This window comes from Apodemus sylvaticus, chromosome 6 (assembly GCF_947179515.1).
Source record: "Apodemus sylvaticus chromosome 6, mApoSyl1.1, whole genome shotgun sequence".
NCBI lineage: Eukaryota > Metazoa > Chordata > Mammalia > Rodentia > Muridae > Apodemus > Apodemus sylvaticus.
The window spans coordinates 93,674,083-93,693,498 of NC_067477.1; the positions used below are offsets into that span (position 1 = coordinate 93,674,083).

The 19,416-nt window shown below is 42.0% G+C and overlaps 1 protein-coding gene across 1 annotated transcript in view; it reads left to right on the forward strand.

Moving 5' to 3' along the window:
- Sntg2 (syntrophin gamma 2) overlaps positions 1 to 19,416 on the forward strand; it is a 215,740-nt gene that overhangs the window by 92,040 nt on the left and 104,284 nt on the right. The window contains exons 5-7 of the mRNA XM_052184744.1: positions 1,498 to 1,541; positions 1,646 to 1,687; positions 13,183 to 13,270. Of these exons, the coding sequence (XP_052040704.1) occupies positions 1,498 to 1,541; positions 1,646 to 1,687; positions 13,183 to 13,270 (174 nt within the window). The remainder of the gene's footprint in view (positions 1 to 1,497; positions 1,542 to 1,645; positions 1,688 to 13,182; positions 13,271 to 19,416) is intronic.

Below are 19,416 nucleotides of genomic sequence, written 5' to 3' on the forward strand. Positions count from 1 at the left end.
GTTGACCCAGATCTCTTCGATCCTTCCTGCGTGCCAGAGGATCAATGATTCTAATTGAGCCCCATCCCACTCTGCTACAGCTGAAGATGAATGCTGTGCAAAGCCATGAACAGATGGAGGCCAAGATGGGGAGGGCTGGGGATGGCAGCAGCAGCAGCCAAGACAGGGGAGGGAAAGAATGCTGGGCATCTGTAGTTGGTCAAAGGGAGACCTAGTCACAAGGGACGATCTGTGGGAGCTTGTATGGCCTGGTCAGAACAAGACGTGGTCTGTGAGGGCTTATCTAGTGTAAGCCTCAGTAGGATAAGGACCAGATTACTTAATATCCTTGCTTTAAGATTCAGATATATGGAGGATATATTTTATTTACTATCTGATTTAATGTTGTCAATGAGTAGAAATAATATTTACAATTGTGAATAACTTTTACATAGAGTGTGTTTGTTGGGTGGTTGGGCTGGTTGATTGGTTTGTTTTGTTGTTTTGTTTTTGTTTTGGGGGGTTTGGGGATTTTGGCAGTTTGGGGGGGTTATTTTTGTTTTTGTTTTTGTTTTGTTTTGTTTTGTTTTTGAGAAAGGGTCTCACAGTATACCTCTGGCTATCATGAACTCACTGTGTAAACAGTGAGGCTAGACTCAGAGAACTCTGCCTGCCTCTGTATCTGTTGTACGACAACTGTACATAGAGTTTTAAGAGGATGCCAGTGTAGAAAAAATAGGTCATTCTTTTTTAGTATTTAATGAAAAATGTTACAAATTCAAACAAACTCTCAAACAGACTTCCCTCTAATCATATGTGAAAGAAGATGCTTCCTATGGTGCGAGTCTCTTCAGTTGTATTGAGTCATCTCTTATCCTATGACAGGGAAGATGTGGTGTGGAGCTGGGTGTGAGATTTCATTCAGCTTTAAAGTGCAGTGCTTCCTCTTCAATGACAGCAATCTGTGCACATTCATATTGAGGGGAGGGAGATGCTGAATGACTCCTGAAATTCCATGTTTATTTTCTGTGATGAAAAGTGTGAAGCACACTTTTCACGTACTTCAATCAAATCCATCCTTAGAGGGAGTAGTACTTATGTGTCGCATCACAAGTCTCTTAGCATGCTTAAAATTGGTCATCCATTTAGCTCCCTGGTGTCTTACATTTTCCCACATTCACATACCTTCACACATACACACAGACACACGAACTCATGTGTATATACAATATACACTGAACAGACTGGCATACATAGGTGTGCACATATATGTACATACATTTGAATGTATATTCCACACCTGCCTGCAAGCATGCACACTTTCATCACTGTCTTCTCCCAATCACACTAACACTAATATGCAAACACATATTTGGGCACATATGCACAAACATATGCAGACAAACATATGCAGAAGCTAGATGTCAGTTCTTAGAAGCACAATGTTGGTTAAAGACTGCTGTAAAGAAAGGTTGCCAAGATCCCCTTAACAATGTTGCTGCTTTTGCAACCCTGCAGCTGACCAGACAGAGATGTTGTTCATAGGAGATGCTGTACTACAGGTCAGTACCTTAAACTTTAATATTTAACTCTATTCCATCTTTAAATTTTAAACTTATTCCAATCAACCATTATCCTCAAAATTCTTCATTTGTCATCTGTTCAGGTTAATGGCATTAATGTAGAAAATGCAACCCATGAAGAAGTGGTAAGTCTTATATTTGGAGGGGGGCTATTTTTGGTATGTTATTTTCTTCTAAATATAGTTTTCTATTAACCCATATTTATCTGAGTGTGTTCATAGACACAGACACACCAGGGACCTGCAGGTCTCCACAAGCACTGAAGGAAGTACATCTGATTTTGTCCATTTTAAATTCAAGGGCAAAGAAATTTATGGAGCATTTGACTTCTACTTTGCCCTAGAAGGTCACCTCAGGACAAAAATCAAAGTCTCCCAGGTTTTGCTTGAGGTTTGTCTAATACCATGCAGACCCCAGCTGTACAGGGTTCAGTCTCTGACACACCGGCTCACTCCAGCATCTTAGTGTGTAACATGTAAAAATGTGGAAGGGTCAAGTGATAGGCATATTTGGTGGTTACTTAAGATGATGTGGGGCAAAGGTTTTCATAAGCAGTTTGCCTCAAGAAAATGGATTTGGGCCAGGTTGGGCTTTAAAGGATGAGAGAGACAACTCATCTTGAGGCATCAAATCTAGTGGTTGGTTAGAGAGAGAGAAAGAGACAGAGACAGAGACAAAGACAGAGACAGAGAGACAGACAGAGAGACAACAGGGGAGAACACGAGAGAATTATAGTACAGCCATTCAAAGAACCTGGTGCCATGGAGCTTGAGAAATAAGGGTCCTAGTTGCCCATGAAAAGAAGAGCAAATATGGAGACTGCATTAAAGCTGGGTCTTGAGAAAGAAGATGGAGGAGGAGAGGCGTGGGGTGCTGGCACAACATGCCAGGGGCTGAGCTGGCATGAGATGGGAAACTGGAGCAAGAAGAAGAAGCAGAGACTCTGAACCCAGAGGCAGGCTTGAGACTAGAAGAGACCTGGAAGGGGTCTCTTTCAGTCTCATTCTGTGTTGCAGTGAAAGTCAAATAGGCTCTTAATTAGTGAGCATTCCCTAGTGGACATGCTCCCATTCATCCTTACACTCATTGGTGCCTGTTCAAAAGTCAACTCTATTCCTAGGGAAGGCAAGGCACCCCGCAACCCCCCCTTGCCCAGAGCCAAATTCATATGAAACCAGATGGAGTGTTTGCAGTGAGTGATTTGTGCCCAGATAAAGACCTGCTTAGTCCTAGCAGCCCATTGATTTATTAATATCCTCACATAGGGCATATTTATTGCTGTTTCCTGCATGCCAGGCTAGAGGGAGATTCACAAATGGGCAGACATGTTTCTTAGTCTCTAGAGATGTGCAGTTGGGGCTTGTGATCAACTGGGGGAAGCTTGCTCATTATTAGTTTTCCAGACTTAGTGATAAATCCTGCTGTTTGTCTTCTACAATGTATAATTTTTTTGAATGATAAGAAAACATAATTGAAAGAAAGGCCATATACTTTTTAACTTTTTAATGCTGGTAGTATGTTAATAAAATTAGAAACATTTATCCATGTAGATTCTATGAAAGTTGTTGTACCAAGATTTATTTGGCACTAATATACTTTTATCCAATTTTATGTATACATTATTTTGTGATACAAAATAAGTTTCCAGAGCACCATTATTGATATATGTAGACTCAATTTGTCAGGATCATAAGCTTCCTAGAAATGTCCCACTTGTAAAATCCCTCATACATTGCACAGTTTTCCTCTCTCAATCTTACAATAAACTCTGGTTTCAGAGCTTAAAGATAAACCATCAGTTATGCTCAACAGAAAGACTCTCCGTAAATACATTCTCAAGGTGACATATCTGCAAGGTGAATCTTAGACTGCTGGTTTGAAAGAAGACTGAGAATTGAAGTTGATGATAGCGTTTAAATATATAAACATATGATTTAACAGGTAGTTTCTCTTTATAGCACAGCTGTATGCTTTTGTAATAGGGCAACATAGTGCTATAGTAGCTAGCTATTGGAGACTGCAACTTTTCCATACACTTATTGTACAGATTCTGAGATGTATGGCCACTCGGAGAAGGAAAATTGATGGTTGTCATCATTCCGTTTTGTGACCATTGCAATGCATTGCATTACATTGCTATAGTTGCATAGTTTATTTATCAACTTAAAATAAATTTTAAAGATTTAGAGTAAAGTGAGTAGCTGTTTCTCTGAAGAGGTGATAAGAAGAAAATAAAGGCTAAAGCAGAAGTGAAATACAAAAATTCATTGACATGAAATACAAAAAATAATGAATTAAAAAGGAAAAGCTTGGCCATGGGAGCTGTCAATCATGCAGCCAAGTTTCTTACCATTCCTCCAGCTGTAATCAAGATAAGTGGCTACTTTAAATATCTTATAGCTGCACAGAGAGACTTGGATTTCGACACAGATGCTTCAAGATGGTTACTAACACTGAAGAGATTTCATTCCAGTCACAAATGTTATAGATAATAAACAGTTCACAGCATTGCTACAGAAGACTGCTTAAGTCGTGGCTACTTTAAATACTCTGCCAGGGCTACTTGATTTATCCATAACAGTTTCAGAAGACCCTGAACCAACACACACACACACACACACACACACACACGCACACGCACACGCACACGCACACGCACACACACACACCACTCCAATGATCACTGTAGCTGTTTCCCCAGTCTGGAGGGGAAAAGCACCACCTCCATAACTCATGGTTGAGAATGGACATGTGTACTTGGTTAGGTAAAAACTCATCATCTCACTTCTCGTGGCAGTAGTCCAACAAACCACCCCACTGTACACTGCCCCCCCCCCATTTCTATATCCAACCCCCTCTGGAGTCTTTATGATGGATAAGCCAAGCTGAGCTGGTAACATGAAGAGCAGACATTGTTCAAGCTTCCAGCGCAGACATTTCAGCAGCTGCTAGACAGTGGATGAAGAGGTTCAGAGTGGTTAGGAACAGATTTCAGCGAGCTGAGGTTTAGAATTTGGAGTGCTGAGACCATAAACACTACAACTGTGCTGAGAAGGAAAGAGAATATGGAAAGCTGATCCTACAGAAGGCTAAGAGCTATAGAAAGCCAAGGCCACAGAGAGCTGCAGCATCCGACAGTGAAAGAACTCTAGAAAACACTGAGGCATATTTCTTCTGTCTGCCAAGTTGTAACCCTGAGTATACATGACCCAGATACTCTGAGCTCAGACTTCGATGAGCTTCTCTTTGTGTATCTGTGATTTCAATCTGAACAAAAAGAAAATGAATCCCTAATGATAGGTCACACTGCCCCTGTCACTCCATGCATTGTGCTGCCAATCAATGTTTCTTTTTTTTTTCAATTTTTTTATTCGATATATTTTTTATTTACATTTCAAATGATTTCCCCTTTCCTAGCCTCCCCACCCCCCCTCCCAGAAAGTTCCGTAAGCCCCCTTCTCTCCCCCTGTCCTCCCACCCACCCCTTCCCACTTCCCTGTTCTGGTTTTGCTGAATACTGCTTCACTGAGTCTTTCCAGAACAAGAGGCAACTCTTCCTTTCTTCTTGTACCTCATTTGATGTGTATCAATGTTTCTTTTAATGCTGCTAGAGACACCATGAGAGAAGACATGTATATGCATGCTTACCTATGTGCAAACATGTCATATATGTGTATACATGTGTGTATGCATGTGATGTCTGAGGCAGAGGACCTGTGTTTGAAACTCCTGGGAGAAGCCAACCAACAAGGCTGACTCAAGAAACCAACCATTACAGCCAGTTATGAACTGCTGTCCTATGTGATGGTCATGTCAAAATATGCAAAGGAAAATAATCCACTCTTGAAAATTGCCTCCTCTTTGTTTAAATGACACAGGAAAGGACCTGCTTCTTTCGAGTTGGAAAGAAAACATGAAATTGTTATAAATATAAAACCAAATATAAAAGATACAAATGGGTCTGCTTTATGCCAGATAATGATGAATACTCCAAAGGATATCTTCTTAGAAAATTAAAATTGTGAGTTGTCTTAAGTACATGGGTAGATGACAATTGTGTGATGCAAAGAAAATGAGAGGGTATAAACTGCTTCAAAGTTCATAATTATTCATAGAAGACATTTGATTTTCCTGTGGCTAGAACCTGTTCATGTTTTACTTTATAATCTGTTTAAATGCAGTAACTAAATCAAGCAGTAAAGATGCACCTGATTGAAAGCAACAAGCACTGGTGGATGCTAAAATTATATCTATTTTTCAATGCAAATAACTAATGATTCAGCAGCACAGGAAAGCACCCTGGCCTCTCAATGCCTGCAGCAGCTAACATGAAGTTGGTAGCTGCTAAACAAGGGCTTAGCGTGTGCCTTGTAAGAAGATTCCTGTGTTTAAAATAAGTCAGGGAGAAAGAAGCTGAACACATGCTGGAAACTAGATATGAAAAGGTCTAAGCACGGTTCTATTATGAAACAATTCAAGGTAATAGGAAAAACCCTCCTTGCTGTGTTTAAACAAAACCAGGAAATGATATTCACAGTTACAGATGTTCTTACTACCTCTTCACCTCAGCAATGACATATCAAAGACATCACTTCCCCTGTCTGGTTGGTAAGCTAGTGAGCATACTGGGGTTACTTAGAACATGAGTGGCTCAAGGGAAGATTCATCTGTATCATGTGGGGCCCGCCTCGGCATGGGTGATGACTCATAACACATATACACCCAACCTTCAGGCAGCTCCTCCAAAGAGATTGTCTCTTCCCTGTGCTGCTTTCAGGAGAGCACTTGTGGATGTTGTCCTTTTCTGGCCCTGCCAAGCTTCCTTTGCCTGGAGCTTGCTTTATCGTCCTGGAGAAAAGATTTGCCTTAAAGGAAATGTCTACAAAAGAGCGGGATGCATGGAAGTGTGTGTAAAAGTCAGGTGGCATCAGTGAGTCCAGAACTGATTACAGAAAGCTACAACAGCCAACCACACAGCATGGAGCTGGCAGAAGGAGTGAAAGGAAAGGCGGGACTTGGGGGTGATTGGGCATATATAGCTAGGTGTGGCAACATACAGCATTGGTCCCAGCACTCAGGAGGCAAAGGCAAGTGATCTCTGAGTTCAAGGCCAGCCTGGTCTACAAAGTGAGTTAGTTCCAGGAGAGCCAGGGCTACACAGAGAAACCCCATCTTGAAAAACTACTACTACTACTACTACTACTAATAATAATAATAATAATAATAATAAACCATCATATAGAAATAACTTAGAAAATTAGATTATGAAACATTAACTTTTATAGTTATATTAAAAATATTGTTGAGAATGTAAACTGAAGGGATTCAGTAAAACAAACATCCTACAAAATTAACAGATAGATTATGACACTGGTCAATATTAATACTTCATCAAAATTAAAATACCAGAGCATAGATTACTTTTCCCTATATTAAAAAAAATGGATTTTCCTATTTGCTCAGAAGCTCAATACTGTGTCCTTTCTCCCTGCTAACATACTGCACTCATACTATACTCACATGTGTGCATATACACACATAAACACACACATACATGTGCACATATACACACTGCTCCTGCATGATCACATGAACATCTCAGATCTTCTCACTATATCCAGTCTAGCAAAGCAGAATTCCTAACCTGTGTCCAAATGTTAGTCATTTAAGGACAGGGTGAGTTTCAGGGTAACGGACCCTTGGCTGAGAGCACTGGGTTCCAGTGTGCGTGCCAGACAACTTCCACAGTTCATTCTCATTGACTGTAGCGGTGCCAATGGAGCATGGCTGTACTGGAGCCACTTCTTACTTGCTGCTGGGCTGGGCTGCAGGGAGATAGCCTCATGATCGAAGTTTGTGCTTGAGGAAAGGTCTCTGTAGAGTTATATAGCTTTGAGATGGGAAATGGAGATTTGAGGTGGGTATCTGGTTTTGGATGCTGTAGCTTGGACGTGAATATTTGAAAAGGGACGTTCGCTAGGGTGAGGCACCAAAAGACTTCTTCAGGATGTAGGCATTCAGAAACCAGCAAGTACAGCAGGGTTAGCCAGGCAGACAGATACAAAGGCAGGTACTGGGACACATGGGAAAGGACTGATGTGGCAGGAGCAGGGAGCAGAGAGCAGCCAGGTTGAAGGTGCCGGAAAGGTCAACTTATGCAAGCTATAAAGGTTAGGAATTCTGCTTTGCTAGACTGGATATAGTGAGAAGATCTGAGAGAAGGCAGACATAAGGATGGGTTAAAGAGCAAATCAAATTTTAACTTTGCTGTGGACAGATAAGTAGAAATGTCACGGATGTGCACATGACACAGTTTCTCTGGCACAAGGTGCTTTGACATAAGTGCTGGTCCGTGTGGAAGAGCTCAGCACAGAACGAATGTGGTGGATAATGGAGTGTCACACAGCTTTCAGAAGGCTGGGTGGTTGACTTAGTCTGAGATGAAGCAAAGGTAAATCCTCCTCTGAGAGCAATAGGTTGGCTTAGAGTGAAGCCGAACTGTAAGATATGAAGTCCGCTGGTGGGAATACAGGGCACACCATTCACATAAATGCTGAATCAAGATCTCTGTTGCATCAGATGAGTAAAGAGGAGAGGTGTGGTGGGGAGAGGTGAGAGATGTCGCCTTGGGAAATGGGGGTGGGGCTAGATCCTGATGTGTCTCTATTTATGAGAGCCCAGACACTCACAGCCACAACTTCAGACCAGGATGGATCCGAAGCATTTTCTCTGGCTGGGTTACATAGCCTGGAGCACTCTAGGGTCTCGATTTGGGAGGCAGAGATCGAAGTCACTTAAATCAAGTTGAATTTAATTTGGTGTAAATCAGCTTGGAAAGCGGGTCACTGAGAGGCTGTGCAGCCCTTTCACAGTGAGCATGCCCTTCCCACGTGCCGATACTGGGGGGAGATGGGGTGCGGGTCTGTGAACAGCCTTTACATTCAGCTGAAGTCCAGGCTGGCAGGCTGCTCACGCTTCAATAAGGAGGCTAACTCTTGGTTTCTATGCTCAAAGAACACTAGCAACTGGAAAAGGGGAACATGTCAAATTAAGTCTAATTGACTGAGCTCTGCTATGAAGAATGTGATGTGTTTGCAAAGAAGTGAGCTAGGCTGGTTTCCAGGGAGGCTCCACGCAGCCTTGTCTTTTGGAGTGATAGAATCTCTCCGACCTTGTCGAATCTGCTCTTGTTCTCCAAAGGCAGAGAATAGAATCATGGATGCCCTTCTGCCCTACCTATATAGGTGTTGAATTCTGTGGTGCAATGCTAGGGAAAAGGAGCAGAAGACACTCAAAGTTCAGTTCTTTCAGTTGGTCAGACTTTCTATGTCATTTAACAAGGGAGAGTTGCAGGTTTAAATAAAACCTCAGAATTGTACATACAAGCTGGTGTCCTAATGTTAGAGTTAAACTTGAATATCCAAAACTAAACTTTCATTCAGTTAGACTTGTATGAACAAAGCAATTGAAAATATATATGGAAAACAGGTAAATTAACTTTATAAAAAATCTGTGTGTACAAATGCTGTGTGTATTGTATTAGTATATATTAGGGTAAGTATATCTATAAAAGTCAATGTATAAGCATGAGTCTATGTCGGCAAATGTATGTATGTAAATGTAAGTATATGTATTTATTCACCATAATACTCATGCTCTTACAAGAATACTTGGAATATTTGAAATAGTTTAAGCTGCAAAGGAAACTTAGCATAAATTTTGCCCAGGCCCATAAAAAAAAAATGAACCTGGTTTGAAAGGTTTTCACAATTCTATAATATAAACTTTTAGCCAAGGTGGAACACATAAAAGTATTTTAAATCATAAAAGAAGCATGAACAACACTGAAACATTTCTTATGTCAGAACTTATGTGACATAGCTAAGCAACATATCTGGATAGGTAGGAGGTTTTAACACATTCACAAAGGTTAAAAGAAAAGAAAAGAAAAGAATAGAAAAGAAAAGAGAAAGAAAGAAAGCCAGAAGGAAGGAAGAAAAAAGAAGAGAAAAGAAAAGAAATCTATTTTCCACATCAAGGATTTTAAAGCAGAATTAACACAGGAATTTAAACAAAGATGTGATGAAGATGAAGGAGCACGTTTATAAAAGAGCAGGAGGGTGTGAGGAAGCACTGTTAGCAACAGGGGGTGTTAGCCTATCAGCTGGGTTCCTGCTGCAGAGACACCAGGTAGGCCTGTGAGTTGGGGGGATGGGGGAGGGTATCAGTGAGGAGACCCCACCCAGACCCACTATGCAAACCTAAACCAAGCACATTCCTGAATGAGACACATGAATCCAAGAAGAGCCAGAAATCATGATCCTGTAATGTTTGTTTTAGGCAAAGAAAGCAATCTGCCAGAGTCCAGGGCATGTAAGCATCACTGAGGAAACGGAGACAGTGGAGTGGATAACCTTGTGGTGCCTTCCTCTTGCATGCCACAGGAACTGATGGATCCACTGTGTGCTCACTGGGGAAATGGGCACCAGTGAGTTGTTACAGATAAAGGCCAATTACCCTTTTACAGGCAATTGAGATCTGAGACAGGGTTTTACTGTGACAATTTCTGGAAAGACACAAACTTCTTCATAGTGGCCTGCAAGGATGAAATGGATTGTACCTTTTAAAATGCATGCTCATCCATTGCATTTTAAATACTTTTTCGTATCAGAAATTGTTCAGTGTCTCTTGAGGCTGCCTCATGTCTACCCATTAAGGGCACCCACTCACGATCCCAGGAATCTGGGGGACTCTAAAGAATATGACACTGGGGTCCTAGAGCCTTTGCTTTGGGTCATCATCAGTTTTCCTTATGGTGGAGTATTTGTGTCCGTTCTGAGGGGGGACCCTTGGGAAGTGACCACAAAATCATAAGAATGCCTCTCTCTCTACGGTGAGCATACAGTTCTGCTGCAGGACAGTATATCACAAGAGTCAAGCCTGCTGACTTGGTACAGGACCCAGACCATGAGAAGGAAACTTTCGGTGCTTGGTTCCTATGGGTCTGGATAATCTGAGAATATGGTTTTGGCTGATTACATGTAAAAAATGTCCCAGATGGTATAGAAGTATAGAAATACATTAAAATGTGGAAACCTCTTTAGAAAAGCTTACCTGTAAGGTCATATTTAGAAATCAGATATGAAAATCTGTAGGTCATTGCAGACATGGTAACACCCATGGCCAATACTGATTTTTTTCTGCTTGACACACAGGCTTTGACCTAGAAGAGAAGTGACTAGTGAGTCAAGGCTTGTCTCTCACCCACACATTATCCTGAAAGATCATGCTGATGTGAGCACTTTGAGATTTAAGAAATTTATAAAAAGTCACTAACCTTTAATTAAAGTTCCTGAATATTTCAGGCCATACAGCCATGGTTATCCAGATGGCTCTTATTCTCAGGCAAAATTATCACGATACATATAAACTCATATAATTATGTGATCACACATTTTAATGCTTTAAACCACACTGGTTCTGTTGAAGGGCTCTAGAATTCATTAAAGAGATTTACATTTCATTTTATTTAACAATTCAACAGGGACACACACACACACATACACACACACAAACTGACCAGGACAGATCCACGGGACAACAGTAGCCTGGCTGCACTTTATGGGGAATAGAGACCTTTTTAAGACTGTAACAACCTGGGTTCCACAAGTCTCAACAGTTCCCAACCCTGTTTGTTGGACTTAACCTGCCCTGAGCTCTCAAGACCAGGGTATTATAATGGCTATCCACTCATGACCCTTTGTGGCCATGTCCTGTCCAGAGATAAGGCATTCTGAAGTAAGATTTACAAGGCAAAGCCCTTCACTGCAGCAAGAGGCTGCAGCTACATTGTGCTTTTCCCTGTATTTTGCTTGCCAAGGAAAGACAGTCACACTTTCTTGGACTGGCCAAGGAGTAAGTGTCAATGGGTCACCTCCTGAGATTCATACCAAGTAAGAAGCCTCCTCCATGCTCAGTTCAATATATCCTTGCTGGGTGTGAGCTTCACGTCTGTTCTGAGTGAACTAAGCACTTTGAAGACAGACTAGGGATTGGGACATTTAGGGGTTGGTATCTGTTGCAGGGGAAATAGTGATGTGTCCCTCCTTTTGCATAGTTTATGTGCTCTAATTTGAGTAGCAGGTAAAGAAATGCTGTGGAGATAGGGAGATGGGGAGATGGGGTCAGATTGGCTCAGCCTCACCCTTGGGTAAATCCTTGGAAAGTATGAGGCAAGTTAATACTCAGGACCACGTGGATATAGGGAGAACATACACCAGACATATCTTCAGCTTGGATACTCTAAGCATATGGTCACTAGTGGCAGTATTAAGGCAAGAGACATCTAAATTCTTGATGAGAGTGGATAGGGTCAAGGCAGGGCTTTAACAGTTTCAGTGGGAAAGGAATAGTGGGTGAGGCCATGGTCCATAACGCCCTAAAGACATGGCAGGGCAGCCAAGTCATTGAGTAGAAACTGGTGGACAAAGAACGCCTGGTCAGTTTAGAAGGTCTGGCCAACTCAGGATCTGGTCAGCTCAGAGGCTGTGGTCAGATGGAACTGATTGGGGACATGAGAATGTTGATGCTAGAGATCAAAGAACCTTCAGCTGTCTGTTCACTCTTCAACCCATTGCCCGCACCTGACCAAGAGTTTAAACCAGTGTTCCATATTGTAGCTGCTCAAATAAGAAGAGGGCAATGTATGAAGAAATTGGAGAGTGGAAAGAATACACAAGTTTTGTCAGGAGTACACAGAGGTGAAGATTCAGGAGAGAGTTGATGAGCCTTGGATGGTGAAACTTTGTGGTCGTACACGTTATAGACTCTAAACAGTCCTAATTAGCAGATTTATAGCATGTAGACCAACAGTGTTTTACTTTTGTTTTGTTTTGTTCTTTGAGACAAGGTTTCTCTATGTAGTCCTGGCTGCCCAGAAACTCTTTCTGTTGATGAGAATGGCCTCAAACTTAGAGATCTGTCTGCCTCCGCAACCCGAGTATCAGGATTAAAGGCATGTGCCATCACTACCAGGCTCATAGTGTTTTAATAAAATGAACTTAAGCACAAATGTGTTGTGTACAGAAAGCTCACCTTGGCTTCCCTAAGTAATGGATATGAGATGTGTGGCTAAATCTAAACCCACATGAATAGATTTCAGCAGAGAGTGTCACATCACAGTTAATGTTGTCTGTCATTTTCCCCAGTTAAGATGATATTTGACCTTTGAAATTATATGGTTATGTCACGGTCACTCAGCCAATGTGTCTTTAGCCAGTGTTTTGACATTTGGCAATTTGTATCAACAAATTGTCTTTTCACGCATGGGATCTTACTTTCTGGTAGATTAAATCATTTAGCTTGCAGGGTCCCTTGCCCAGTGGATTAACATGGCTGCTTTTGATGTCTATACATCCATAGCCAAAGCACAGGGGCTGTGCACTCTTAGCTATACATAGCCGATTGTCTTTACCCCAGTTTAGCCCTATGGAGTTTCAGTATCTCAAAGACAACTCTGAAACAAATTCTTAAAAATTAAGAAAGATCCAGAAAGACTTCATGCTTCACTTACGTCTGGTTCTTCTGTGATGGTGAAGTGCTATTCTCACCTTCCCAACAGGTGCATCTTCTGAGAAATGCTGGCGATGACGTCACCATCACTGTTGAGTATCTCAGGGAAGCACCTTCATTTCTGAAGCTGCCGTTAGGTAAGTGGGAAGGGGTGGATTCTAGTGAGTTGTGGGGTTTTCTTGCTTCCCATATTATCTTTCCACATATCTTGGAAGAGTTGGTATAAACCATTTCCCAAGCACATGGTCAGAGAGAATGATTTAAAGAGGCAGAGGAGCAGGACAGGTCCCCAAGGCACTCCAGACATCACCATCAGAAGCATGCCTGTGTCTTCCTTCACATGAACTCCCTGCTGCTGTGTTTACCTACATACATATATACATACACACACACATACATACATACGCACACATATACACACATTCACCCATATATACACACTATCACACACATTTACACACTCACAGACTCACACACTAACACACACAAACACACATAACACAAGCACACATGGTTATCTACACATACGCTCATGTGCATTCATGTCGAGTTGTTTAATATCTAGGTTGACCTCATTTGCTAATGTACATATCAGAGTGCCTACCATGATGGGGCAGAGCTTGTGATACTCCGCTGAACTTGACCCAAGACTGTGTGTTTGTGATTTTAGCTTTTCTCCTAGCTGGTTGCACTTGACAGAAGGTCCTGCCCTTTCTTTGGTTAGCCGTGAAGGTGTGGACCTCTCTTGAATGCTGCCTTCTACTTCTAGGAAACATCTGAAAGACAAGGCTTAGCCTCCTTAGAGTTGACATCTGCTGCTGCAAGTGCAGGGACAGCTGACAGCAGCAGGAGCCTGCCTGGCCCTGGGCAGCCTTCCTTTCCTATCCTGACTGACTCTCCCCTCCATCTGCTTCTTGCAGGAAAGGGTGGCTTCTTCTCCCTGATCCTTCCTGGTGCCCACTCACCCTCTTCCATCTCTCTAACCCTATTGTCAGCATCTCTCTTATTTACTGTATAAGTGGCCTAGGTGCTGCTCCCAAGGCCTTTTGAGCTATAGGCTCTAACCACACACCCATTCCATGCTCTATCAGTTAAACTATTGGACTCAGACTTTCCTTCTACCCTCTTTTTCTTGGGACCTTTGATCCTGTCATCTCTGAGGGAGCACAGGGAGTGGCTGTGATATTCACTCCTCTTAGAGAAATTAGTACCCAGATGCTCTTTAGACATGTGCATAAGAGTTGCTACCTGCCTTGTGTCCATGGAGACCACCTTGGAAAATGAAGAAAGGATAACAGGTGACAAGTACTTGAGGATCCAAAGGATGATGTGGAAGAGGACATGGAAGGGTTTCATGTGCTGATGGGAGAATCTCAGAGTAGGGAAAGTAGAAATAAGAAACAGATCAAAGACTAGAAGGAAGACCACAGCTACCATTGTGGAATGCCATGGATGATGCTAGCAATGCTCCCATGTGCACAAAAAAAGGGATATGCCTATGATGGATGAAGATCACTCAGAGATCCCAGGAAATTCCAGCTTCCCTGTGTTACCACACATCAGGATGAGATACTTCTACAAGCTACTCAGATGGTGTGGGAAGGACATGGGGAGGTGATCCAAGATTCATTATCTTGTCAGCACTACAAGGGAGGTTTAAAAATGAGGAGAGGAGACACACATTCACACACACACACACACACACACACAGAGAGAGAGAGAGAGAGAGAGAGAGAGAGAGAGAGAGAGAGAGAGAGCAAGAACAGTAGGGTGACAAAAGAAGGCAAATATTAAAATATGGAGAAAGTTATAAATAATATTTCTCAGTACTTCCTCTTCTTGACCAATTCTATCAACTCAGAGAGTGAAGTCCAGAACAGGACTTGGTAGTTGGAAGGTGAGTCAGGAAGTATGGCCCATTGGATGTAGTCAGAGGTTCATTAAACAGGATGTCAAGTAGCAGTGTGCCTACCATAGTGGGGTCCCAGTTGCTATGGATGTGATGACAAGTTGACCATGAAGGACAGAAAATTTGTGCCCTCTCTGAAATTCTGGGTGGTAAATGGGTTTAAAGAAGAGGTCTATGTTTCTCTCTGCTCCATGCCTATAACAACAGCAAAAACAAAAACAAACAAACAAAAGAAAACTGGGAAGAAAAACCCTATGAAGGATTTCTGGCTTGTTTGATTGCAGTTGATTGATTGCCATTTGAGCCTTTGGCTTTGGGCCAGTGGTAGCCCAGTGTATCAGAGAGGGCTGCATACTAGTGGCACCTGCTTACTTGGTGATCAAGAAGCACAGAAAGAGACTTAGAAGGCCTTAGAGTGCCAAGGGGACATCACCTGACTTCCTCCCTCTAAGTCAGACTTTTTTTTGGAGGGGAGCATAGCTAAGATTTTTTTTTTGGCACAATAAAATATAGTAAGATAAAACAAAAAGTACCCTATTATATCAAAGCTGGATATAGCATCCTTAGAGGGGGAGAAAGACCCCCCTCATACATTTTGAAGACCCATAAAATACTAAGCTAAAGCTATGAGATATCCAGAGGACCTGGTAGGACACATGTAGGTGCTGTGCTTGCTGCTTCAGTCTTAGTGAGCGCATTTGCAGCCCGCATAGTTGATTTGGAGAGCCTTGTTCTGCTGTCCTCCTTCCCTCTGGCCCATACACTCTTCCTGTCTTCTCTTCCATCGGGTTCCCTGAGCTCTGAAGGGAGGGATTTGAAGGGGACTTCCCATTTAGGCCTTCTCTCTATAAGTGTCACTTCCTAAGAGATCCTCTACCTACCAATGGTGCCACAGGCTGAGACCGAGCTGTGTAGCCCACGATCTGCGGCACATGTATCCAACCCATACATGGATGATGGAAACTCCCTAACTGGAAATGATGAGGGCTCCAAAGGCTGTGTGAAAAAGAGGCTGTACTCAACCACCTGCACTGTTCTCCACACTTCAAGAGACTGGTCACAGTGCTGAGCATTTGTTTCCATCTTGGTTTTGCTCCAGTAGAGTGCATAGCAGCCTATGTCCAGGAGAGTGGCTCTCACCTCCTGCATGGGCCTGTGTGTGCCGAATGTGCCTGTGTAGTGAGATTGAAAGTGAGGAAGTATTATAGCCTGACCGGGGGACAGCAGGAACCACATAGATGACAGGACATTGGCACAGCCTTTTCCACCTTCCATTAGAGGTCAGTACAAAGGAGAATGGTGTTTGGTAGCTGCTAACCCTGGTGGAATTGGAGCAGTAGAGCCAACAGCTACAAAGATTTCAACATCTGTTTCTTGAAAAGGAAAGATCACCAGGACTTTGAAACCACTATTTCCTATGAAGGATAGAAGAGCTCTTCAAACCCAGGAACTTTAACTTGCATCCAGAGGCTTGACTGGGATCTGAGGCCTTGTTCCATAGCTTTTAGTTAGCTAGGAGCTCTTGTGAGCCCCCTTGTGAGGGCCTGTGCAGGGCTCAGCCTTTGCAGCTAGACCCACCTTAAACTCCGGAGCCCCACTGCTCAGGACCAATGCAGAGTTCCAGGGATGCGTACTGAATTTGCCATTAATTCTATAAATGTCCATTTTCCTTTTATTTTGTTCTTTACAACCTAAAACTGTTAAGTGATAGTGTCTATAAAATTTTAAACACAAGGGCCATAGCCATTCCATAAATCCATGCAAAAATGGGCCTCTGGTGAATACATGTCATTGAGTTAAAATTGCTTCTGCCTGAACAGCCCCTGTTGAATTGCTTGTTTGTCTGAAACCAACATCTGTCCCATAGAGGTGATTGCTGATGTAGAAAAATCCCAACTGACTTGAAAGGAAATGCCCACTTCAGCATTTCTTAAATTGATATTAATGGGAAAATAAATACCCAGTGAGACTGAGTGAAAAGACCTGGGTGATTTTTTTTCCAGACACTCAGACACTTGATAGTTATGTCCAGATAGACTTTGCATATTGTTTAGTATTTCACTATGCCATACACCATCACTACTGATTAAATTTCTTGATGTTCTACAGCCCAAAGAAGTCCTTCACAAGCTAGCAGTCAGACCTTGTTTCCTCGCCCTAAACATTGAAATTCACTGCTTTCTCTGTGGATTTGCCTTTTCTGGAAATGTGTATCAATGTAGTCAAGACAATTTGTGACCTTGGCCTTCAGTTCCTTCCACTGAGTGTGAGGCTTTCAAAGGTCATTGGTGAGGTGGCATTCTTCGCTATGACTGCATAGCTCTGCTTTATAAGGATTAGGGCATTGCCCCATCTACTCTTCAGCTAATGGACTCTTGCTTCTATTTCTGGACTGTTATGAATTATCCTTCTGTGAACGTTCATCAACAGGCTTTGTTTGGACATCTCTGTTAATACTCAACATAAAGAAGGGGATTCTGGGTCCTGTAATGGGTAATGCCATGTTTAGCTTAGAACATCTGCCGGAATAGTTCCCTCTATGGCCCTGCTGCTTTATGTCTAATCAATACAGAAAGAACTTTTGACAGAAAGTAATTCAGTCCATGAAGGACAAAGTTTTATAACTCTTCATTATAAATATTTTTCTTTTTTTAATAACAATTACTTTTGGAATTTATAATTGCAAATCTTAGATTGGGGTGATAATTTAGTAAAGTGCTTGTCTTGAAAATATCCTCCAGATCCTACATAAAAATAGCTAGGTATGGAAGAACAGAGCTGTAATTCCAGTGCAGGAGAAGCAGAGAAGTGTGACTTCCTGGGGCTCCCTAACCTTCTTGGTGAGCTTCAAGCTAGTGAGTGATCCAGATTCAAAACCCAAGGCGGATGACACCTGTGGAAGGATAAATGAAGTTGTCCTCTGTCTTCGGCACACATCTGCACATATGTGCATGAACACTTCTACACACATGCCTCTACTCAAAAGTGAACATGTTCCCTCTACACCAGACAGACACAAATACACATGCACTCACACACGCGTGCGCACACACACATTCGCACCCACCCCAGTTACTAACACTGACCAGCTTTAAGAATGGAAAATGATGGTAGTAGACGAAACAATATTGAGTCTATTCTAATTTTTCTTTGGAGATACAGAAGAAAATCTGACAGTCACTGAGAAATTAATTAATAGGAATCCAGTGTCTACAAAATACTACCAATTTTAAGTTTCTTCACTTATTACCCATAGCTGCTGCTTCTCTTCTCTTCTTTCTTCTTCTTCTTCTTCTTCTTCTTCTTCTTCTTCTTCTTCTTCTTCTTCTTCTTCTTCTTCTTCTTCTTCTTCTTCTTCTTCTTCTTCTTCTTCTTCTTCTTCTTCTTCTTCTTCTTCTTCTTCTCCTTTTCCTCCTCCTCCTCATTCACCTTCTCCATGGTAAAAGTCATTTTTTCTTTTTTTATTCATTTTTTATTATTTTCTATATTATTTGTTTACATTCCAAATGATTTTCCCTTTCCTGGTTCCCCACTCCCCCTAAGTCCCATAAACCCTCTTCTCTCTGCCAGTTCCCCAATCAACCCTCTTCCCCTTCTCTGTCCTGGTACCCTACAATTGCTACATCAAAACTTTCCAGGACCAGGGCCCTCTCCTTCCTTCTTCTTGGGAGTGATTTGATATGTGAGTTGTGTCTTGGGATATTAGAGCTTCTGGTCTAATATCCACTTATCAGTGACTGCATTCTATGTGTGTTCTTTTGTGAATGAGTTACCTCACTTAGTATGATCCAGTTCCAACAATGCCTAAGAATTTCACGAATTCATTGTTTTTAATTGCTGAGTAGATCTCTCCGCCAGTTCCCCAATCAACGCCCCCCCCCCTTCTCTGTTCTGGTAATCCCCTACATTGCTACATCAAGACTTTCCAGGATCAGGGCCCTCTCCTTCCTTCTTCTTAGGAGTGATTTGATATCTGAGTTGTGTCTTGGGTATTCAGAGCTTCTGGTCTAATATCCACTTATCAGTGACTGCATTCTATGTGTGTTCTTTTGTGAATGAGTTACCTCACTTAGTATGATATTTTCCAGTTTCAACCATTTGCCTAAGAATTTCATGAATTCATTGTTTTTAATTGCTGAGTAGTATTCCATTGTGTAAATATACCACATTTTCTTTATCCATTCTTCCATTGAGGGACATCTGGGTTCTTTCCAGCTTCTGGCTATTATAAATAAGGCTGCTATGAACATAGTGGAGCATGTGTCCTTATTGCATTTTTTTACTTATTTACATCCCAAATGTTTTTACCCCTTCCAGTCCCCCTCACAGAGTTCTTCCCTCTCTCCACATCCTCCTCTCCTTTGTCTCTGAGAG